This window comes from Sapajus apella, unplaced genomic scaffold, assembly GCF_009761245.1.
Source record: "Sapajus apella isolate SASKATOON/1434 unplaced genomic scaffold, GSC_monkey_1.0 scaffold20, whole genome shotgun sequence".
NCBI lineage: Eukaryota > Metazoa > Chordata > Mammalia > Primates > Cebidae > Sapajus > Sapajus apella.
Genome location: NW_022436960.1, coordinates 9,832,390 through 9,856,921, shown reverse-complemented (window position 1 = coordinate 9,856,921; position 24,532 = coordinate 9,832,390). Strand labels below are relative to the sequence as shown.

Sequence of the window (24,532 nt, the reverse complement as noted above, 5' to 3'; positions counted from 1 at the left end):
CCATGTATCACATCCAGGCCACACTAATGCCAGGGGTGGGCTCCCAAGGCCTTGGGCAGCTCTGCCCCTGTGATTCTGCAGGGTACACCCCTTGTAGCTGCTTTCATGGGCTGGTGTTGAGTGCCTACAGCTTTTCCAGGTGCATGGCGCAAGCCATCAGTGGATCTACCATTTTGGTGCCTGGGGGACAGTGGCCCTCTTCTCACAGCTCCACTGGACAGTGCCCCCGTAGGGACTCTGTGTGGGCGCTTCAACTCCACATTGCCCTAGTAGAGGTTCTCCATGAGAGCTCTATCCCTGCAGCAGACTTCTTCTGCCTTAACATCCAGGCATTTCCATACATCCTCTGAAATCTAGGCACAGGCTCCCAAGCTTCAACTCTTGCCCTCTGCATACCCTCTGGCTTAACACCATGTGGAAGCCATGAAGATTATGGCTTGCACTCTCTGGAGCAGTGGCCTGAGATGCATTTGGGGCTCCTTTAGCCACAGCTGCAGGTGGAGTGGCTGAAACACAGAGAACAGTGTCCTGAGGTTGTGCAGGGCAGCAGGGCCTGGCCTGTGAAACCATTCTTCCCTCCTAGGCCTCTGGGCCTGTCATGGGAGGTATTGCCACAAAGTTCTCTGAAATGCCTTCAAGACATTTTCCCCATTGTCTTGGATATTAACATTTGGCTCCTCTTTACTTATGCAAATTTCTGCAGCTGGCTTGAGTTCCTCCCCAGAAGATAGGTTTTTATTTTTTACCAAATGGTCAGGCTGCAAATTTTCCAAACTTTTATGCTGTGCTTCCCTTTTAAATATAAGTTCCTGTTTTGCATAATCTCTTTGCTTATGAATATAAGCATTCACTGTTAGAAGCAGCCAGGCCACATCATCTCTCTCATGTTCAAAATTCTACAGATCCCTAGAGCAGGGGCAGAATTCTGCCATTCTCTTTGCTGAAGGATAGTAAGAGTGACCTTTACTCCAGTTCTCAATAAGTTCCTCATCTTTATCTGAGACCAACTCAGCCTGGATTTCATTGTCCATGTGACTATCAGTATTTTGGTCACAATTTTAAAAGCCTCTAGGAAGATCCAAACTTCCTGTCTTCTTCAGAGCCATCCAAACTGTTCCAACCTTCGCCTTTTGCCCAGTTTTAAAGCGGCTTCCATATTTTCAAGTATCTTTATAGCAATGCCCCACTTCTTTAATATGAATTTTCTGTATGAGTTTGTTCATGTACTGCTATAAATACCTGAAACTGGGTAGTTTATAAAGAAAAGAGGTTTAATTGGCTCATGGTTCTGTGGGATGTACAAGCTTCTACTTCTGGGGAAGCCTCAAGAAACTTACAATCATGACAGAAGATAAAGGGGAAGCAGGCACATATTCACATGGCCAGCAGGAGGGAGAGGTGGGAGGGAGGTGCCACATGCTTTTAGATAACCAATTATCTGAGCACTCACTCACTATTTGAGAACAGTGAAGGGGAAATCCACCCCCACAATTCAGTCACCTCCCACTGGGCTGTTCCTCCGACACTGAGGATTACAATTTGTTATGAGATTTGAGTGAGGAAACAAATCCAAGCCATATTAGATATTGTTACTTTGTTCCTAACTTGTGGGAATATTTCACCATTAAGTATGCTATTAGCTGTAGGGTTTTGCAGATCTCCTTTATGTCAGTTTCAGAAAGTTACATTTTATTTCCAGTTGACTTAGAGATTTTATTCTGAATAGTTCTTAAATTTTATCAAATGCTTAAACTAAAACAAACAAAAAACAGAAAAATGATAAAAGCTGTATTTTTTAATGTATCATTGTTTTTTGCTTTTATCTTTTCTATTTTGTACCTTTTACTTTCTTGAATTTAATTTTCTCTTCTTTTTCCTAGCTTCTTGGGATTAAAAAATTAGATTGTTTATTTCCAATAATAATTTTTTCTAATTATCCATTTAAAATTACCAACTTCCCTCTAAGCTCTACATTTGCTGCATCCCACAAATTTTGATATTTTGGGTCTTTACTATCATTCATTTAAAAATATTTAAACATTTTAATTGCTATATCTTTTGCCTGTGATATTTAGGCGAGCAGTTTAACTTGCAACTATCTGGGTTCTATTTATTTTTTGTTAAAAAATATATCTATGATAATTCCATTGTAATTAGTGAACATTGCTTCTCTCATTTAACCCTTTAAAGGTGTCAATTCATTGTATCCAATAGGAAATTACCTATTATTCTTGTAATTGTACTTCCAAATGTAATGTGATATTTTTCTCTGCTTCTTTTAAAGATTTACTCTTTATTTTTGGTATTTAGCACTTTCATTACATTCTGCTTAAGTGTGGTGGTTTTTTTTTTTTTTTTTTTTTAACTTATTTTGCTTGGGGTTTGCTGAGCTTCTTGAATCTGTGGTTTTGCATTCTTTATCAGTTTTGGCAAAATTTGGGATATTATTCTATCCAGATATTTATTCTGCCATTTCTTTTTTCTCCTCTCATTCTGACACTTTTTAAAAAATTGATACTTTTCCAGAGGTATTAAGTGCTCCATTAAAAAAATAAATGTTTACCTGTGTATTAGTTTGGATTTGTATTAATTTTTCAAGTTCACTGATCCCTTTTTCTGCTGTCTAATATTTTTTGAAAGTCCATCCAGTGAGCTAGTAATTTTATATATTCTATTTTTTTAATTAGAATTTTAGTTCTAGAATTTTCCTTTAGTTTTTACAGTTTTCATCTCTTTCTGAGAATTTTCATCTGAATAATCTATTTCTGTATACTCTTTAACATATTTGAACTACTTATTTTAAAATCCTTATTTCTAATTTGAAAGGAGTCTAGGTAATTTTCTTCTTTTCATTCTTTTCCTCTTGATTATGGATTACATTTTCTAGTCCTTTAACATGTCTTGTAAATTGTTTATTGTATGATGGGCATTGTAAAGAATATGTTGTAGAGAATCTGAACTATTTTATTTACTCTAAAAAGCATTGAATTTTGTATTTTGTATTTGTTGGAATGAAGTTATTGGTGGATCACCTTCTTGCATCAAGGCTTAGTTTTATTTGTTTATTTTTATTTAAAATTTTCAGATTTTATGGCCTTCTTGACTGCTGGTCTTTGAAAAAAAAAATTTACTTGTATATATTTTTTGGGTATTTTTTCTTCCTTCGCTCCTGCCTTCTTTCCAAGATAGGGTCTTGCTCTTGCCTAGACTGGAGTGCAATGGCACCACAATCACAGCTCACTGCAATCTTGAAATCCTGAGATCAAGTGATCTTCCCACCTCAGCCTCCTAAGTAGCTGGGACTATAGGCATGACCAACATGCCTGGCTAGCATTTTATTATTTGTAGAGATAGGCCTCCTTATGTTGTCCAAGATGGTCTCAAAATCCTGGGCTCAAGTGATCCTCCTGCCTCGGCCTCCCAGAGTGCTGGGATTACAGACATGAGACACTATACCTGGCCTATTCATACATTTTTATGGAATACAAAATACCCCATAAGTTTTTGTTATGGCCTGATATTTTGTTACATACATAGATTGTATAAATGATGAAGTCATGGCATTTGGGGTGTCCATCACCTCAAGTATTTATTATTTCTATGTGTTGGGAACATTTCAAGTCCTCTCTTCTAGCTATTTTGAAATATACAATATATTGTTGTTAAATATAATCACCCTACTCTGCTATCAAATATTGGATCTTATTCCTTCTATCTAACTGTACCTGTTAACCGGACTCTCTTTATCTGCTTTTCCCTTCCCAAGGACTTAGATTTATAACTTGTTAAGCCACGTATATTTCAGTTTTGTCTTTAGTCCTAATGTATAACTATTACTCCTATACCATTATCTTTAATATTTGTGTTATGCAGTGAAAGCAGTGTTTAGAGGGATATTTATAACATTGAAGACGTAGAGTAGAAAGAAGGAACATGTAAAATCAATGATATAATCTTCTACTTTAGGAAACTAGAGAAAGAAGATCAATTTAAGCCTAAACAAGTATAAGAAAATAAATAATAAAAATTAGAAAACAATTCAGTAACATGTAAAACAGGAAACAATAGAGAAAATCGACAAAATTGAAAACTGTTTTTTAAAAAAATCAATAAACTTCAAGCCAACCTAACCAAGGAAAAAAAGAAAAAGACATTAGACACAAATTTCTAATGTTAGAAAGGAAATAAATACTATTATTTCCTGATCTCATGAACATTAAAAGGATAGTAAAAGATCACTACAAACAACTCTATGTCTACAAATTTTTTAACTTAGGCCTAGAGCACAGTCTTCATTCCCAAGGTGTGACATATCTGTTACAACCTATTGTCTCCTGAATTTCTAGTGTGTTCACTAAAGTTTTTCACTTGGGCTACGTTGGAAATACAGTGTGTACCTAGTCCTGTGTGACCTCCGAAATCTCTGTTCTGCTTTCAACCATTGAGCAGCAGTTCTCTGCTAGTCCTTGTGGAAGTTTGCTCTGAGCACATGCAGGCCAAGGGCCTGAGGGATGCCCCTCCACTGATTTGTGGTACCTCTTCTCAGCAGCTCTCCTCTGTTCTCTACCTTTACTCACAAATTCCATCCGCCTTAGCATTTCTTTATTTTGATTTCTCTACCCACTGAAAATCTGTTTCTTCTACCCACCAAAAAATGCTGATTCCTTATGGAGTTTCATTTTTCTATGCTGCAGTTTGGAAATATCACCAGGCAGAAAGCCAAGGTGACTGTAGAACTTAACTTGTATGCTTTGCTTTTCAAAAAGGAGAGCAGCCCTGTGCTTTCATCTGTGTCCAACGTCTGAAACCAGTTGCTTCATACACTCTGTCCAGTGGAAAGATGAGATCAATATCAGCTTTTTATTTTGGTTGTAACTGGAAGTTTCCTTATCTCTTCAAAAGTGGCTTTTGACATATTCTCATCCCTCTTTCTGGAATTCTAATGGCATTTATGTTAGACCTTTCTCTCATGCATCCTTTTATGCATATTTTTTGTATTCCCCATCCCCCACCATTTCATCTTTCTGTGCTTCATGCTGAATCCTTTTCTGACATGTCTTCCTTTTTTCAAACTCTTCAGCCTCCTAGCTATGCTTTTAATTTTGGTTATTATTTGCCTTTTCTTTCTAAAATTTTGTATCCTTTGACTAACATTCCCTAAATTTTGCTCCCCTATCATATTTTTCACTTTTAGAATTTCCATTTGGTCCATATGTATATGTGTGTGTGTTTCCAGTCCTTTGATGATATTCTCTAACTTGTCTTCTATTTTATAGAACATATTAAGCATAGTTATTTTAAAATCTGTTTCTGATAACTCAGTGTTCTGGATCATCCCTGGAGATTCTGATTCTCTGGTCTGTTGTTTCTTTATTTTTTTCTTCTTCTTATTTGTGTGGTTGTGTCTTTTTGTGTTCAAGACAATAGATATAAAAACTATAGAGCTAATTTGAGAGTTAGTATCATATTCCTTCAGAGAGAACTTAATTTTCCTTCTGGTGAAAGGCTATAATTCTTAGGTCAGCTTTTCATTTTTTTGTGTTCTGTGGCAACTGTAACCACTATTTTCATATATTTAACTTTCCCTTTGTATTCTTAACTTTTCAAGTTTGCTTACCCTTTGTGTATGTATGTAAAGTTACCAGTGAAATTTTTGCTCATTTTAAAATTGGAGTGCTTATTTTATTATCTTATTATATTTTATGTTCAAAATATAAGACTTTGGTCAACATAATGTGAACAAGGTGAACATGCTGTCTCATTCAGGGGTTTCCCTGTTTAGGTATTTCAAAGAGAAGGAGCTTTTAATTTTGATAAATTAATTGAAATTTATCTTTTTCTTTTTCCTTTTGTGGTCCTTTTTTGGTCTCTCCTAAGGTTGTAAAGAAATTTTACGCTTCTAGAAGTTGCATAGTTTAAGATTTTACATTTAAGTATATGACCTACTTGGAATCCATTTTTGTATATAGTGAGAGGTAAGGGTTGGAACTGTTTTTCCTTTAAGGTTGTCCAGTTGTTTCAGTTCAATTTGTTGAAAAGAGTATCTTTTCCATACTGAATTACCTTGACCCTTTGTTGAGTAATAATTAACCATATATGTATGTGTCTATTTCTAAACTCTCTATTTTGTTTCATTGTCTATCCTTACAACAATATCACATAATCTTGATTACTGTAGCTTTATAGTGTATTTTAGAATCATGTAGTAGAAATCCTCTAGAATTTGCTCTTTTAAAAATTTTGTGGGCTATTTTAATACATAAAATTATGTAGTGTTAATACTCCAGATTGTTCTTTTTAATAATTTTTTGGGTTGTTTTAGTACATTTGCATTTTCATATAAGTTTTACTATCAGTTTGTAATTTCTACAAAACAATCTGCTTGGATTTTTTTTTTTTTTTTTTGTTTTTTTTTTTTGAGATGGAGTCTTACTCTGTTGCCTAGGCTGGAGTGCAGTGGTGTGATCTTGGCTCCCTGCAACCTCTGCCTCCCAGGTTCAAGTGATTCTCCTACCTCAGCCTCCCAAGTAGCTGGGATTACAGGCATGTTCCATCATGCCTGGATAATATTTGTATTTTTGGTAGACATGGGGTTTCACCATGTGAGTTAGGCTGGTCTCGAACTCCTGACCTCAGGGTGATCTGCCCACCTCAGCCTCCCAAAGTGTTGGGATTATAGGCATGAGCCACTGAACCCAACCTCTGCTTGGATTTTTGAATGAGATTACGTTGACTATATAGTTTAATTTGAGGAAAATTGACATCTTAACAATATTGAGTCTTCTCATCCATGAACATAGTATATTTATCCATTTATTTAGGTCTTCTTTAATTTCTTTCAGCAATATTTGCTAGTTTTTAATATACAGATCTTATATTTTGTTAAAGGTCATCCTAAATATTTTATGATTTTGTATGCTATTAAAAAGTGTTTAAAAATTTTGATATTATACTTTTTTATTGGTACTATATGATATAAAAATGTAATTGATTTTTGTATATTGACCTTACACCCTGCAACCTTGCTAAAATCACTTATTAGTTTTTGTGGCTTTTTTGTAAGTTTCTTAAGATTTTCTGTATACCTGATTATGCTCTCTATAAATAATTTTTATTTTTTCTTGTCTTTCTAATTTGAATGGCTTTTTCCTTCCTTCCTTCCTTCCCTCCTTCCTTCCTTCTTTCCTTTCTTCCTTCCTTCCTTCCTTCCTTCCTTCCTTCCTTCCTTCCTTCCTTCCTTCCTTCCCTCTTTCCTTCTTTCCTTCCCTCCTTCCTTTATTCCTTCCTTTCTTCCTTCTTCTCCTCTCTCCATCCCTCTCTTCCTTCTTTTCTTCTTTCTTTTCTCTTTTCCTTTTCTCTCTCTCTTCCCCCTTCTTTCCTTTCTCCCTTTTTTTCTCTCTATACTTCTTTTTTTTGCACTGCTTAGTATCTCCATTTGAATAGAAGTGCTGAGAGTGGACACCCTTGTTCTTTCTTCCAATTTGTGGAGAGAGTATTTGGGTTTTCACCATTAAATTATTATGTTAGCTGTAGGTTTTTCATAGATTCTTTTTATCAGATTGAGGAAATTACCGTCTGTTCTTAGTTTGCTGAAAGTTTTAATCACAGTCAGTTTTTGTCAAATGCATTTCTGTCAAATGATTGTATGATTTCTTCCCTTTAGTCTGTTTTATGGTAAATTATGTTCATTTTCTTGGCAATGTTAAACCAATCTTCCATTCTTGGGATAAACTCAGCTTGTCATGCTGTATTATATTGCTAGATTTATTTTTCTAAGTTTTTGTTAAGTGTTCAGGTTTCTATATTTATGAAAGATATTGTTCTAGTTTTATTTAATTAGGATGTCTTCATCTGGTTCTGTTTACAGAGTAATACTGACCTCATAAAATAAGTTGGAAAATGTTTCTTTCTCTTCTAATTTCTGAAAGAGTTTATGTAAGATTTGTATTATTTATTCTTTCAATGATTAGTAGAATTCACTGGTGAAGCCATATGGACTTGGGGTTTCTTTCAGGGAAGGTTTTATGTTGTGAATGTCATTTTAACAGTTACAGGGTTATTTTTCTACTTGAGTTATAGTTTTAATTTTTGTCTTTTGAGGAATGTGAGCACCTCATCCACCTTGTCAAATTTATTAGCGTATCTATAGGATCTGTGGCAATGTTCTGCCTTTCATTACTGACATTGGTAATGAATTTTCTTTCTTTCTTTCTTCTTTTTTTTGTTCATCAGCTGGCTGGGGCTTACCAATTTTTTGGAACTTTTCAAAGAACCAGCTTTTGATTTTATTGATTTTTATCTATTGATTTTCTGATTTCAGTTTCTATATTGTTTTCTTCCTCCTACTAATATAGAGTTTTGTTCTTTTTCTGTCTTCTTAAGATAGAAGCATAAATCTTTTATTTGAGATCTGTTATATTTTCTTATATAATAATTTTGAGCTATAAATTTCTGTTTAATCATTGCTTTAGTTGCTTCCCAGAAATTAGTTATGTATATTAGGCTTTTATTGTATTTCAGTACAGAATATTTTCTAAAGTTTCTTTTTTTCATTCATGGTTTGTTTAGATGTATGGTTTTTTTATGTGCAAACATTTGGTAATTTTCCAGATACTTTTGTATTATTAGTTTCTAGTTTAATTCCATTGTGACCAGAGAATATACTGTGTGATGTAGCTCCATCTAAATATTTGGGACTTATTTTATGGACCGAAATACCTATCTTAATAAATGTTGCATGTGTATTTTAAGACAATATGTATTCCACAGTAGTTGAGTGGAGATTTCTAGCATTATAAATTAGGTTAAGTTGTTGGAGAGTGTTTTTAAGTCTTATATATTTGCCAATTTTCTGTCTGCTTTTTTTTTTTAATCAGTTACTGAGAGAGGATTATGGAAATTTACAATTTTAGTTATGCTTCTTTCAGTGCTCTCACCTTACTAAGGGTACAAATATTTATGGTTTTTATGTTTTCTGGGTTAATTGACCCTTTCATCATTGTGAAATTACCTTAGTTTTTCTGGAAATATTCTTTGTTCTGAAATCTATTTCTCTGATATTAATATAAATACTCCAGCTTTCTTATAATTTCCATTATGGTATAAAAATTATGCCATAATTACATGGTATAACTTTTTCTGTTTACTTCTAGCTTATCTGAGACTTTATATTTCAAGTATGTTTTTCACAGGCAGCATATAATTGGGTCATGGGTTTTAAAAATCTTAAATCCTATTAGACAGCCTTTGCCTTTTAGACCATTTACATTAGTAAAATTATTGTTTAGACCCTTGGCATTTAATGAAATTCCTGGTATGAATGGGCATTAGTCTATCATATTACACTTGTTTTATATTTGTCCCATCTGTTTCTTTTTTTTTTTCTTTTTGATATCTTGCCTTTTTTGAATTAATTATTTTTAGTATTATATTTTATTTCTGTATTGTACTGTTGGCTGTACCACCTTTAAAAAATTGCTCTTGGGTCTATAATATGCACTTTTAATTTCATGGTCTACCTCAAATTATATTTTAACAGTTTACATGAAATGTAAGAACCTTTTATTTTTTAATTTTACCCCTCCTATCCTTTTTGTTATTGTTATCAAATATCTTACTTCTATATATTTTATTAGCCTCAGTTCATTATTACTGTTCATTGTTTTAAACAATCAGCCATCTTTTAACAACACATTAATATGAGTAAAAAAGCCTTCTGTAGTTAGTTATTCACCATGCTTACCATGTCCAACCCTCTTTATGCTTTTGTGTAAGTTTGAGGTTCTGTCTAGTATTATTTTCCCTTAGCCTGAAAAACTTCCTTTAATGTTTCTGGTAGTGGAACTCAGCTGGAAATGAATTCTCTTATCTTGTGTTTGTCTTCAAATAGTCTTTATTTCATACTCATTTTTGAAGGATATTTTCAGTGGGTATAGAATTCTAGGTTGACAGTATTTTTCTTTCAGCCTGTTAAAGATGTCGTTCCATTGTCTTCTGGCTTGCATTGTTTCTGACGAGAAATCAGCGACCATTCTTATCTTTGTTCCCCTGTAAGTAATATGTCTTTTTTCCCTCCTGGCTGCTTTTAAGATTTTCTCCTTATTGGTTTTCATCAATTTGATTATAGTGAATTTTGGTGTGATTATCTTTGCTTTTATCTTGCCTAGGATTCATTGAGCTTCTTGGATCTGTGGGTTGTTTGCATCAGACTTGAAAATTTTTAGCCATTGTCTCTTCAAATATTTCCCCCTTTTATTTCTTTTGTGCTTTAAATCACATGTACTTGGAGCAATCATAAAAATTTGGCTTTATACTAAGTAAAATGTATGTAAAGTAAAACTGCCTAAAATTTTCCCACAGTTCACTGAATCTCTATTTATTTTTCTTCTAGTATTTCGGTTTGGGTAGTTTTTGTTATGTCTCCTAATTCACTGATCTTTTCTTCTGCATTGTCTATTCTGCTATTAAACCCATTCAGTAAGTTTTTCATTTCAAGGCATATTTTTTATTTTTTAAAGTCATATTTAATTTTTAAATTATATCTCCCATCTCTATCCTAATTATGCCTATCTTCATGCTTTCCTTTGCCTATGTTTATGGTAGCTATTTTAAAGTTCTTCTTTGTCAACTACTTCATCTGTGCAATTTCTGACTTTGTTTCTGCAGATCTGTTTTCCCCCGGTTATGAGTAACATTTTACCTCCTTTCCCTTTTTTTTTTTCTTTTTGAGACAGCGTTTCACTCTTGTTGTCCAGGCTGGAGTGCAGTGGCATGATCTCAGCTCACTGCGACCTCCACCTCCTGAGTTCAAGTGATTCTCCTGCCTTACTCTCCCGAGTAGCAGGGATTACAGGCATGCACCACCACACCTGGCTAATTTTTTGTATTCTTAGTAGAGACGGGGTTTCTCTATGCTGATCAGGCTGGCCTCAAACTCCTGACCTCACGATTCGCCTGCCTTGGCCTCCCAAAGTACTAGGATTACAGACATAAGCCAACATGCCTGGCCACATTTTACCCCCTTTTCAAGTAGCAAATAATTTTGACTGGATGCTGGATTTCATGAATGTTACATTATTGAGTGTCTCAATTTGGTTGTCTTCCATTACAGTATAATGAAGTTTGTTTTGGCAGTCAAGTTACTTGTGGATTCATCTGACCATTTCAAGGCTTATTCTTTGGTTTCATTAGAGTGAGCCTAGAGTAACTTTTTTTCTGATGTTAGTTTAGCCCTAAGACATAACCCTCCTAGAGTTTCTATGATTGTTCCAAGTATTTAGTGAATTTCTTCTACTCTGGCTGGTTGGATCTTGAATATCACCCAGCCCTGTACAAGCTCTAGGAATTGTTTAGCTCACAGAACCCTCACAGTTTTTCTCTATCTAGCCTGATGGAGTTTTACCTTACATACATTTTACTTAGTATAAAGCCAAAGACTCAAAAAGACTCCTGCTTAGATTTCTGGATCTCTTTCTTTGCATATTTCCCTCTTCCTTCCTAGTCTATTCAGCAAATTCCAGCCACCTGGCCTCTTTAAGCTCCAGTTTTTGTCCCCTCAACTAAAAACAAGACCATAGTACTCTGCTTATCTTTCCCCTTCTAGGGCCAAGGTCTGGAAATTACTATCAGGAAGAAAGCCAGAGTGATTGTGGGGCTACCTGTGTTCTATCCTCAAATATTTTGATTCAGAAGATCTAACATGGGTTCCAGACATTATATTTTAAAAACCTTGACAGTTGATTTTTGATACATAGCAAAACTTAAGATCACTGTTCTAGTAAGCTTAAATCCAGTGTGGCTTTTAAATTGATTATCCTATAACCTGTTTTTAATACAGCAACACTCAGTAAAAATGAAATGCAAAATTAAAGCAGTAGAACCTTCTGGATATCTCCATTATCCACAAAAAAGCATTTATTTCTGGCAGAATAGAAGTCTTTAAAGCCCTGATCAAGTTCTGTGGCTGGTGCACACTCTAATTTGTTTTGCCTGTGCCATAGCAATTATTATATGTTTTGAATATTACTTCTGCTCATAAGTGTTATGAACTTCTATAAAGCAGTCTACAAACATTTTCATAATACACTGATTTGGAGATGGTTAGCAGATTTCATCTTGTGTGCCAACTTCGTTTTGATTAGTGGTGACTTCTTGGATCACAGTGGTAAAAAGAATCCTAAGGCCAGTTCTGGACTCAGCAGGAAGGAATGCTGCAATAGATTAGTGATATCTGTCATGAGCTTGGGATTGGAAGAATGCAGCACATGTTCTATGTATTTGCAATTCATGTACTGGTTAAAGGCAACCTTTTCCTCTATGTTTCTCTAATTGTACAAGAAAAACTTGTTGCAACTTTTTATATTCAGCTTGACTTTACCATATATAGGAAACTAATCTCATAGTTATGAAGCGCCTATACCCAAATTATTTCTTCATTAATCAGTTCATTTACTCATTCATTTCTTCTTTGTGTCTCCTAAAATAAGATCAAAATGATGCTATCTTATCATAGCAGTGGTCTCTGGTCTGTACTTTGTGTTTTCTTTTCAAATAATTAGACCTATTATATGTTTTTAAATATCAGTGGTTCTGGTAACTATATTTTCCTGAATCTCCAACTAGACACATAATCTTGTACATGGTCTAACAATGGGATAGAAAGTTTGAAGCTGGGACACACCTAGGTAGAAAATTTTCTAAAGTATTTGGAACATAAATTAGAGCATAAATTAGCTCAGATCATTAATAATATATATTTTTGAATTATAATTGAATATGTAACTAAGAATATCTTCTCATCTGCAAATTCCCATGCATTAAGAATAGGCCAACATAGTCATATGAGTTTAAAATATGGCACTTTAGAAAAATGTCCCACTGTCAAGCATATAAGCCCCTTACATGTTTTTAATGATGGAATATTATTAGCTAAGTGTTTGGGCTACAGAATCATCCAGATGATAACTACTGGTTGTGATTCTCAATCTGATTTTTTACAGGTCACTTTTCCTCATTCCGTGTGTATACTGAGGTCAGGAGTTGAGTATTATCAGACTAGCAGAGGCTTACTTGGGTATTAGCAGACTAGCAGAGGTTTAGTAGGTGGGTCAAATGTAAGAGAGAGATGCATTTCATTTGAGCAAGAAAACCATCTTTCCAGTCGCCATATTTGATGGGGATGGAATAGGAAAAGGAATGGTAGAGGACACCTTACTATTAATTCCAGTTATTATCAATTTAAAACACTTCCTGGTACCAACAATCTAGGATATTTAGCATAATATACTATCACGAAAAGAGCAGAATGTCAGTCACCAAGAGATATAGGTTCTAGTCCTAGCTTATCATTTGCTAACTCTGTGACCATATCAAGCTACTTAACCTTGCTAACTTTATTCTTATATGAAATGAGATTAATAATTTGCTGTACCTACCCTACAGAGTTGTTGGAGGATCTAGTGAAACCATGCTTATAAAAACTTTTGAAAACTTATTAATGGCGTATCATTCTGGTGCTGTACATGCCATCTTATATTGTCTTATCTCCTACCCTAGGAAAATGGATGGAGTTGTATATCTTTGCTTGACTTTTAAATTTTTTATAGATTAAAAAGATGGTTCTGTTAGGAAGGTTTCTGATGATGGTTCTATTTAGAAAAAAGAAAATAGTAAGGTATGTGTTTTTACTAGGGCATGAATAATTTCAATGAGATGTATTCATCAGCTCTGCTTTACTTTACAGCTTGGAATCCCATCCACTGCCAGCACATTGAATGTCACAACGCAATTAACAAACCAGCTGTGAAGGTACTGTTTTATTAGACCTGATGCCATACTATATTGTCAGTGGTCAAATTGCTGAATGAAGTGGACTAGATTGCATCCTTCTCTGTAAAGTAGAGGCTTGTGCTCTGTAATAATTCCAAGTACCTCCATATTCAATCTAATTGTACTTTGGCAGCCTGGTCAAGAGAGAGCAATAAATAGTGTTGTCTGCAGTTTTGGCTATGCGTTCATAGCCAAGTGCTGTGTAGCACTGTGCTAATTATCTATCAGAAGGATTCTAGTAAATTGCTTACATGGGTCCTTAACTGGTTTCTATTTCAGCTAATGAACTCAGGGAAATGTATTTTCTCTCTGTTTTCGTATGTATGCTACAAATCATGAGTGCTTATGCAAATTCAGAAGTGGTAGGACAAAAAAATAAAATTGTTAATTCTTAGCTCATATTACAAATATGACTTATTTGAAATGACTGAAAGGTGTTTGGATAGCATATACATGGAAAGTTACACATTAAAGGTAAAGAGACTGTGGTTTAAAGAGTCAAGTCATTTTCCTAAGGTTGCCAGTTACAATCAGAACTGGAGACAGAAGCAGGTATCTGGACTCCTAACCTTATTCTCGTTCTTCTACACCAAATTGGTCTGTCCTATTATAAATCTGAATCTTGAAAGTTGAATGTGAAGAAAAATAATCACACCTTTTAACAAAATTACATTTGATATATTTATTGGATACAAAATATTTGGCTAGATGGACTTGTGTTTGAATTTGCAAGGGCTAATTTTTATATTATGAAGAGTGGAAGTTAGCTGAAGTTATTCGAGTTCACAGTTACTTTTGAGAACCAAGTGTCTTATGGGTTTGCTTTTGTTTTATAGATAGCCTGTACAGATGACCAAATACTAATAGAAAATTAACACCATCACTTTATAGAAACAAAGTAGAAAAGATGAAGTGAGATTCAATAAATATAAAAGAAACCAAAAATGTGTTTCATGGACCAAAAATGGCAGAGGAGTGCCAATAATATGTAGTCATCTAGATACCTTACACTAACAAAGGATGTCCTTGTATTATTATTATTATTATTATTATTTTTTTTTGGGATGGAGTTTCGCTCTTGTTACCCAGGCTGGAGTGCAATGGCGCGACCTCGGCTCACCGCAACCTCCGCCTCCTGGGTTCAGGCAATTCTCCTGCCTCAGCCTCCTGAGTAGCTGGGATTACAGGCACGCGCCACCATGCCCAGCTAATTTTTTGTATTTTTAGTAGAGATGGGGTTTCACTGTGTTGACCAGGATGGTCTCAATCTCTTGACCTCGTGATCCACCCACCTTGGCCTCCCAAAGTGCTGGGATTACAGGCTTGAGCCACCGCGCCCGGCCTATTTTTAATCTCTACTTTTGTTGAAGGCAAATTGAATGGATTGATATTAAGAGCAGGCAATTGGCCGGGCACAATGACTCACATATGTAATACCAGCACTTTGGGAGGCCAGGGTGGGCAGATTACCTGAGGTCAGGAGTTTGAGACTAGTCTGGCCAACATAGTGAAACACCATCTCTATTAAAAATACAAAAGAATTAGCTGGGCATGGTGGTGTGTGCCTGTAATGCCAGCTACTCAGGAGGATGAGGCAGGTGAATTGCTTGAGGCAGAGACATCGAGGTTGCAGTAAGCTGAGATTGTGCCCCTGTACTCTAGCCTGGGAAATAGAGGGAGACTTTATCTCAAAAAAAAAAAGCAGGTAATGATAACCCACACAGTGGAAGCATAGGCCCTCCCATTCTATGTGTACCCCACTATTGACTTTCGATTTGAGGTTCAGAGGTGCTTTTCTTTGGAGTGAGGCTATTTTAAGCTACTCACATATGAATTCATAGTTTATTCATGGAGTTAAGCTTGATTCTTCACAATGATGAGACTTTTAGGGTTCCTTCTTATTATCCTTCTTTTCTTCCTCCTAATGTATAGCTCCTTCTTTTGGGTCACCCAAGTATCAACAGGAAGGGTATCCTTTCTGTCTGGTTTTTGCAGTTATTATTCCTTGATTTTATGTCAAACTGCATTCTCAGGAGTCCTCTGATACATGGTTAGTAATGTTTTCTGGCCTCCTACTCACAGAAAGCATCATGAATTAGATTTTCTCCTTCTTTTCTAGGCAAACAGCCCAGTCCATTCCACTGGGTTGGCCTCACTTTTCTCCCTAGAGTGAGTCAGCCAGGATAGGTCAAACCATCTACTTTCTGTCATTTTATAAAAATAGAGGTGAAATTCACATAATATACAGTGAACTATTTTAAAGTGAATAATTCAGTGGCATTTAGTGTATTTACAATGTTTGCCAACACCACCTCTTTCTAGTTCCAAGACATTTTCATATCCCCTGAATCTTACTTTCTGAACTCCAGTTTCCTTAAAGACCCCCCTTTTTCTATTTTCACTCTACAGTTTGCAGAAAGGTAACATTCTCATTAAGGCTTCCTGTGCTGGGGCTGTTTTTGTGCTACAATAGGTCTGGCTCAGTATTGCTCTTCCTTTACAATGTGAGTGCACCCAAGCCACATCATCACACAACATGCAAATCAACAGTATTCAACATCCAAATACTTACAAAATAACATTAAGCGCAAAGTTATGAAATTTTATAGTATGATGTTGAAAAGTTTAAAAAAGTTTAAAAGTTACATATATTTATGTGAAAAACAATCAGTAATACTTATCAGAATGTTACTATGGACTGCATCGAGACAGAGAGTTAATGAGTTAATTGAATTTTCTTTTTTTCCTCTCTCAGTTTGCTGAAGCCTTTACATTGGGCATATGTTATTTTTATAAAACAGAAAAACTCACTTGTTAATGTGACACACAGGTGTGAACGCATTAGTGTGGATGTAAACCAACCTGTTCAGAGTAGAACAAAACTCATTAGACCAACTACATATCTGATAGGTTATGCTAATTAAGTTACTTTAAAGGTCAGAGGTCAATTAGCTGATCTCTAATGATTATTTATAGTTGTAGCATCCTAGGAACTTCTCCTTTTGAGTGGAATGAAAAAGTATCTTTACCTGGGAGAGGTATTAATGACTCACTAGAAAAGAGGGTAGAATAACTTATATAATACTTAGGAGGAACTCCACATGGGCACCATGGGAAAGATTTGGGGAAAATTGATTAATCCTCGTCAAAAGCCTAATATCTCTATAATAGTGAGCTGTACTGCTGAGCAAGAATGATTTACCAAATAGAAAAGTATTATCTATTTTTGTTGTAATAGGCTGCAAAAAAGTACTTTTTAGGCAAAAGCCAAGAGTTCTAATAGCTAAAGATGAAAATATGTTGGAACTTAAAGTTTATGATATCATACTTTGCTTTCGGTTTTACTTGGTTCTACTTGAAGTCCACTTTATGAAATACTTTGGAGCTCAGATAATTATCTAAGGCAGGCTCTGGCAAACTATGTATGCCCCATAGCTAAATCTGGCCTGCTGCTAGTTTTTGTAAACAAAGTTTTATTAGTTTTATTAGAACACAGCTATGTTAATTTTCTTACATATTTTCTATGGCTGCTTTCATGCTCCAACAGCAGAATTGAGTAGGTGTGATAGAGACTGTGGCCCATGAATCCTAAAATATTTACAAAAAAAGTTTTCCAGTCTCTGATTTAATACACCCCGAAGTAGTTATTCATTACATCTAAGGAAGCATGAAACTTGGAGGAAAATTTTCACTCTGAGCCTTTGTCATCGAGGAATATATAGTTTACAATTGTTGATGGTATGAATATTTAAAATGAGCAATTCTAACTTGATTCCTCAATCATTGAAAAGGCTGGGTTTTCACTTTGAATTACAGGCTGTTTGAGTTATAAGTCTGGGTGATTCCCTGCTTCAAATTTGTGAAAACAACTGAAAAAAGAGTGTAGTTCCAGAAAAATTTGTGTATTAGGTATCTTAACTGCTTACTCAAGGGTAGAAACAGAATTAAAAATGGTTTCGATAAATTATAGAAATTTAAACTCATGCAAAGTATAAAATGCAGTTAGTTATCTAGATATTTTGTTCATTTGATTTAAAAGATCCAGATTTGAAATATTCTGATGATCAACTATGAAATTAACACTTTGCATCTCTGTGCTTAGGTTAGTGAAACTCAGCCATATCAATCAGTCCCAGCAAGGATAAACAAATGATAGGTCATGTGTGGAAAAAAAAAAAAAAAACATGAAAAAGAAAGGCTGGATGATTGATACAAAACTAAGATTCCAGAGTAAGAGAAGGAAACCACTCAATGTTAGATTTAATGCTAACTTTTTTGAATGAGGTATGCCTTACGAAGCAAAATTCTCTACCACTAGCATTTTGGTATCAGTTATGATTCTGAAATCTTAATAATACATTTTCCTTTTCCTAATGAGAGACTACTGTTGTTTACCACTTTAAAGAAGGAATAGTGTGAGTAAAATACAGCCAATTTGAGCAGCAATTGAACGAGATGACTTTTTGGATCTTTGTGGAATGAGAGTAAACTTCTTGACACTATTTATTAATTGCATTGCAAGTAACCAGAGAAACGAAAAACCATGGCAGCCACATTTAAATCCTCAGCATGGACTCATCAGCTAGTGCAGGGAGAAACATTTATCGGTAAAATGAGTTTTACTAAAAATATTTATTCCATCTTGCTTTTGAAAAATCTGTCATTATTGAAGCATTTTTGCTTAGAATATAGGGAATGTGATACCCAGGAACAAGAGAGTTAATGCTGTTTTTCATGTGTTTCAGATGTGTATAGACCCTTCCCTATCAGTAGCATTGGGTGATAAACCACCCCCGTTGTATCTCTGTGAAGAATGCAGTGAGAGGATTGCAGGGTAGGTATAAAAGTCCTTAAAGAAAGGAAATAGGGCAACAATGAGAAGATAAAAATCATTTGGACTTAAATTAGTTACATTACTAAAGTTTCTCACTAGCCTTTCTGATTTTTAAAGGTTAATTTGTTTGATATTTAACATACAATAAATTTTCATCGGAACATTACAACTTTGAAAAGTTGCAATATGTCTCTCTGTGTAACATGAGAAAGCAATTCCATTAATAAATCAGCTCCAGTTTTGAAGGAACCCTGTTAAAAAGGCCACAGAGAAAAACAGATGTAAAAGAAAACTGTGGTTTCCAAACATGACATATAAATTATATGGGTTCTTTTTGCTTGTTTGTTTCACAGCATCACACTCAGCTTTGTACAGATCATGCAGTATTTTGGTTGGCTTAATTAGCATCTGGAAAGTATCATTTAAAGATAACTGAATATGATGAAGTGCCTATAATTTATAATTTAGCTGGAATGCATTAGACATTTTAAGAGTTTATTATGATAGTGCTCTTAATTATACTTCCTTTCTATTAAAAGCCTTTCAGCAATAGCGTGTAGCTTATAAACATTCATGTGGAAGGAGAACATTTCATTGAAGCTCAAAAATGAATTTTGTTTTTTTTCAATAGGGACCACAGTGAGTGGCTGATTGATGTTCTTCTGCCACAAGGTATGGTTGACTTAGGAAAGGCTGAATAATGAGTAATCATGACTAATGACATCATTGCTTTATCTCCTTTTGTACTATTTTATTTTACAAAGACAATCACCAAAGCATTATATTCTATGAATATTCATTGATACAAAGCATAATATCAATGCCTTGTTTATAATGTACCTACACATTTAATAATGAGGGAAGTGGTGTCATCCCTATTAAAATTAAAGGTAGATATTGAAATTAGGATTCCATATGACTAAAGCCCTGCCAAATTATGTCTTAGGGATTTTCTGTATCTGTAACAGTTGTTGCCAGTGATAAGTTGCTGTGCCAGGTCGGAATAAAGAGAATAAAAATAAGGAACACCAGCTAGGAGAGAAATGAATAATTGGCCTTTTCCCTGCTACTATTACTGGTACTGTGTTGTGAAGGGAAAACACTGAATTTCTCTGAGACTCAGTTTCCTCATCAGTAAAATGGGGATAAGATGTATCTAACCCATCTCAATGGAAAGACAAGATTATAATGCTTCTTGAAGTTTGTTGGAATTCTCAAAGCTATGCCCTGAAAGTTGTCCCAGACAGAGCATTTCTCCATACATGGGAGAAGCAGCTATTCCAGCCACATCATTGGAGACTAAAATGATAAGGAAAAGTATTGACAAACACAGAGGAAAGATGAAAGGTGGAAAGAGTTGCAGGCATATTAAGTTTGAGTAGAGATTGGGGCACAGGAAGAACTCGATGGTATATGACTTCACATGTAGAAAATGGAAGGATTCATGTGAAAGGCCCACTTAAGAGGAAAACCTTATGCAAACTAAATTCTGTAAGCTTTTTTTTTTTTTTAATTGAAGGCCTTTGCTTGTTGGTAATTACACTTTTTGTAGTCTTACTTTTCATATTGTTTATATTAGATTCTCAACCTTAAGAGAAAAATTAATTTAGTGCTCCCCCTCTGTAAAATGGATCAATAATATCAACCTGTATATCCTTCAAAGACACATTTTGAAAATCTATGTAAAAATATCTGTAGGTCAGGCACAGAGGCTCATCCCTTTAATCCCAGCAGTTTGGAAAGTAAAGACGAGCTGATGGCTTGAGCCTAGGAGTTTGAGACCAACCTGGGCAACATGGTGAGACTCTGTCTCTACTAAAAATATAAACAAACAAAAAATTTAGCCAGGCATGGTGGCACATGTCTGTACTCCCAGCTACTTGAGAGGCTGATGTGGGAGGATCATTTGAACCCAGGAGGTTGAGGCTGCAGTGAGCTGTGATCATGCCACTGAACTCCAGCCTGGGTGACAAAGAAAAATCTTGTCTTAGAAAAACTGTAAGGCCGGGCGCGGTGGCTCAAGCCTGTAATCCCAGCACTTTGGGAGGCCAAGGCGGGTGGATCACGAGGTCAAGAGATCGAGACCATCCTGGTCAACCCAGTGAAACCCCGTCTCTACTAAAAATACAAAAAATTAGCTGGGCATGGTTGTGCGTGCCTGTAATCCCAGCTACTCAGGAGGCTGAGGCAGGAGAATTGCCTGAACCCAGGAGGCGGAGGTTGCTGTGAGCCGAGATCGCGCCATTGCACTCCAGCCTCGGGTAACAAGAGCGAAACTCCGTCCCAAAAAAAAAAAAAAGAAAGAAAGAAAAACTGTAAAAAGATTTGGGCTTATATGGATAAATGTAACTTTTTAACCTTTAAATTAGGTTACTTAGTGATCATCCAGTGCTCTGAAGTAAAAGCCATAGTCAAGTTATAAAATACATTTAAAATATCAGCCGTGTTGCTGAGTTATGGTCCTCGTCTCCAGTGATACTCATCTTTAGAGGAAAATTGGCAATAACTTTTCATTATTTATCTAGAGATGTGACACTAACTTTAGATGATTTAAGATAAACTCTAGGATATCAAACTGTCAAATAACCATTAATTATACAAAACCAGTTTTTTTAAAGTGAGTTGTAAATACTATCGCTTTTTCATACACTAGTTTAAAATTACCAGACAGGGTTTGGGAGACATTTACCTTTGATCTTTTAAATAAATTGTAACTTAGACTATACTATAAATAAGGTGTTAGTGCATTTTTTGAGCATTTACTATTTCAGAGAACATATTAACCGATTCTTGGAAAATTTATTTTCAAATACTCTCAAGCTTCAGTTTTCATGGAGATAATTGATGTGCCCACTAAAAAGAATTCTTATCCATTCATTAAAGTCAATCCGATATGTAGACAATAATTTGACAGTCTTGCTCCAACTGGTCTACCCGTGGGTTTGAAAATTGCTTTTTCTTAAATAACCCTACAACTGGTTTTACACACACAAGTTAAGAATGATATAAATTGATAATTCAAAACTAAGTATTCCAAGTTAGTATTTTTTTCCTACAGTTTTGATATTGCAAACAATCCCATGGCAATGCTGTAAATATATCACATCAATCCGGTGTCATAGTATAATGGAAAGAACAGTAAACGGGGAATTTGGAGACTTTACCTCAAGGTCTGCCCCTACCATCGATAGCCTGTGACCTTGAAGAATTTATCTAACCACAGTGGTTCTCAATTTTGTCCTCTGTAAAATGGGGAAATAAGATTAAAGTTTTTGACTTTAACAAGATTTGATTTCTAAGTCATATCTAAAAAGATTAAATTACTTGTAAGAGCAGCAGCATGCAGGTGTTTTTAACCCTGCTAGATGAAAAAAAAAATCTATTTCAGGCTTTCTGAGGAAACTTGAAGCCAATAAAAGTAGATGGTAATTTATGAGACAAGCAAAAAGCTGTTTGGGCCAAGTCCAGAGGTCGAGATTTAAAAAACTCCCCCTTCGTGGCCACCCTTACTTAAAATGGGCTCTAGACCTGGCATGGTGGCTCACACCTGTACTAATCCCGTGGGAGGGAGGTCAAGGCAGGAGGGTCACTTGTGGTCAGGAGTTCAAGAACAGCCTGAGAAACATAGTGAGACCCCATCTCTAAAAAAAATTAGCTGGGCATGGAGGCCCACACCTGTAGTCCTAGCTGCTCAGAAGGGTGAGTCAGGAGGATCATTCGAGCCAAGGAGTTCAAGAGGCTGTGGTGGGCTATGATGGTGCCATTGTACTCCAGCCTGAGTGACAGAGTGAGACCCTGTCTCAAAAAATCAATTAAATAATTAAATAAAAAGAAGAGGGGTTTGCTTTCTTTGTTGATATTTTGTGTGCCTTCCCTTTACAGCTGAAATATCTGCTATATGTCAGAAAAAGGTAAGAGCAAACCATTTGTGTAGTTGGGGCATGATTTATTGTGTTTGTATGTCAGTTCATGTATTGACACCTGCCTCATTTCTGCACTGTGGTTTCCCAGTATGTGCATGCCACTGTATTTGTGGAGGGGGAAAGGAAATAATTTAGCATGCACGATTGCTACGTCCAAATGGTCTGTATTTCCATTTTGGCTTTTGCTCACCCATCTTATGCACAATATTTTTGTTTGGTAATCTGCAATAAAAGCCTATGGGTAATTCTGGGATAGGAGTCTAATTAGAAAAAGTTTCAATAATACTGCAATTTATTGTACTTAACTTTAGTTAAGTATATATCTTGTATGCTAGAAATATCAATTGTTTTGAAGTGGAGTGCAAATAGTCCAATTCGTATGTGTGAAAAACATACCCAGACTGACTATATATGGAAAGTATTTATGTGTAAGTCGAACAATATATGTAGCTAAAGATTCTTCCTTTAATATTTCCTTTATTTTTTTTATAATAGTTTCTCTAAATCACCTCCATCTTCTCTTCTTGTTTTAATAATCAAAAAGAGTAAAAGGAGGCAGTATGATGTCATAAAAAATAACTTTTGATTAGTTTATTGAGATACTTGGACTCTGGCCAGTTCTGTTCCCTCTGACCTATGTGGACCTTGTATACGTCATTTAAACTTTTTGGGATGTTGACCATGAGTAGGTATATTGGAGGGCTGTCTCAGTTATCTATGGATGTGTAACAAACCATCTGAAAACATAGTGGGCCATATGGCAACCCAGTTATTAGATCACAATTCTGTGGATCAGCAATTTGTCTTATGCTCAGCTGAGCCAAGCCGTTCTTTTGATAAATTACTCCAGGCTCACTCATGTATTTGGAGTCAGTTGGTGGGTAAGCTGGAATAAGGTGGGGCTCAGCTGGAATGGCTGAAATGGTGAGATGGGTGGGGTGTCTGGGCCTCCCTCTTCCCACATGATGTCTCATTCTCCAGGGGCTGGGCTGGACTTGTTCACAGGTGGCAGTCCTCTGAGAGAGAGAGAGAGGAGGTTTCAGGGCCTCTCAGAAGTCACATAGCATCATTTCTGTAGCATTCAATAGGTCAGAGCAAGTTCCAAGGCTAGCCCAGATTCAAAACGTGGAGAAATAGGATCTTTGTGGTTATTAAAGGAGTGGCAAGAATTTTGTGGTCACATTTAATCTACCACAATCCATCCTTTGGACATAATTATTTACCTTCTTTCCATATGCAAAATATGCTCACCACTTTATATGACTTCCACAAGACTTATTTATGGCTTCAGGCTTAAAGTCTAATATCTTGTGATGTGCATCTGATATGTCACTGATTAAACTTCTTGGTGACTGATTCTCTTGATTCAGAGACCTGCAAACTAAGAAGGAAAGTTATCTCCCCTCTCTGCACCCAAGGCACAAAGTTGAGACAGGGACAGGATAATAGCAATAGACTTCTATTCAAAAAGAATAAGGGAAAGCAGATAGCAGCGATTGATCTACAGCAGCTCCAGCCACAAACACATCAACGATTCCTCTGTCTCCAGAGACAGCACACATGCCTTGATTAGGACCTGGTTTTGCTTCCTAGGAGTAGTCCCCTAATCTGTTATTGTCCTCCTGAGCTCTTGGCTTCACTCTCTGAGACATCTTTTCTTTTCAATAAGGAATGGCCCATGTTGCAACTGAGTAACCTTCTCAATCTGCTTCCTGCATGTAAGAGTTAGGATCCCATAGACCTCTTTTCATTTTAGACTTTGTCTGTTTACCTTAGTTTTAGCAGGTGGTGCTTTTGCTAGTATGACTTTCTTAAAAACTTTGTGGATTTTCAATGAATCTCATTGAGGTCCTGTGCCCCCAAAGCCTCATCTACAATTATTTTTGAGGCAGTCCTTCCTATACTTTGAGCATTTCAGCATGCCCTTAAAATTATTAGAGGCCGGGCG

General features: G+C 35.7%; 1 protein-coding gene across 19 annotated transcripts in view; it reads left to right on the top strand.

Moving 5' to 3' along the window:
* UNC79 (unc-79 homolog, NALCN channel complex subunit) overlaps positions 1–24,532 on the top strand; it is a 279,776-nt gene that overhangs the window by 82,434 nt on the left and 172,810 nt on the right. For all 19 annotated transcript variants that reach the window (XM_032287551.1, XM_032287562.1, XM_032287558.1 and 16 more), the window contains 4 exons: positions 13,742–13,806; positions 18,573–18,661; positions 19,293–19,333; positions 22,544–22,572. In XM_032287551.1, the coding sequence (XP_032143442.1) occupies positions 13,742–13,806; positions 18,573–18,661; positions 19,293–19,333; positions 22,544–22,572 (224 nt within the window). The remainder of the gene's footprint in view (positions 1–13,741; positions 13,807–18,572; positions 18,662–19,292; positions 19,334–22,543; positions 22,573–24,532) is intronic.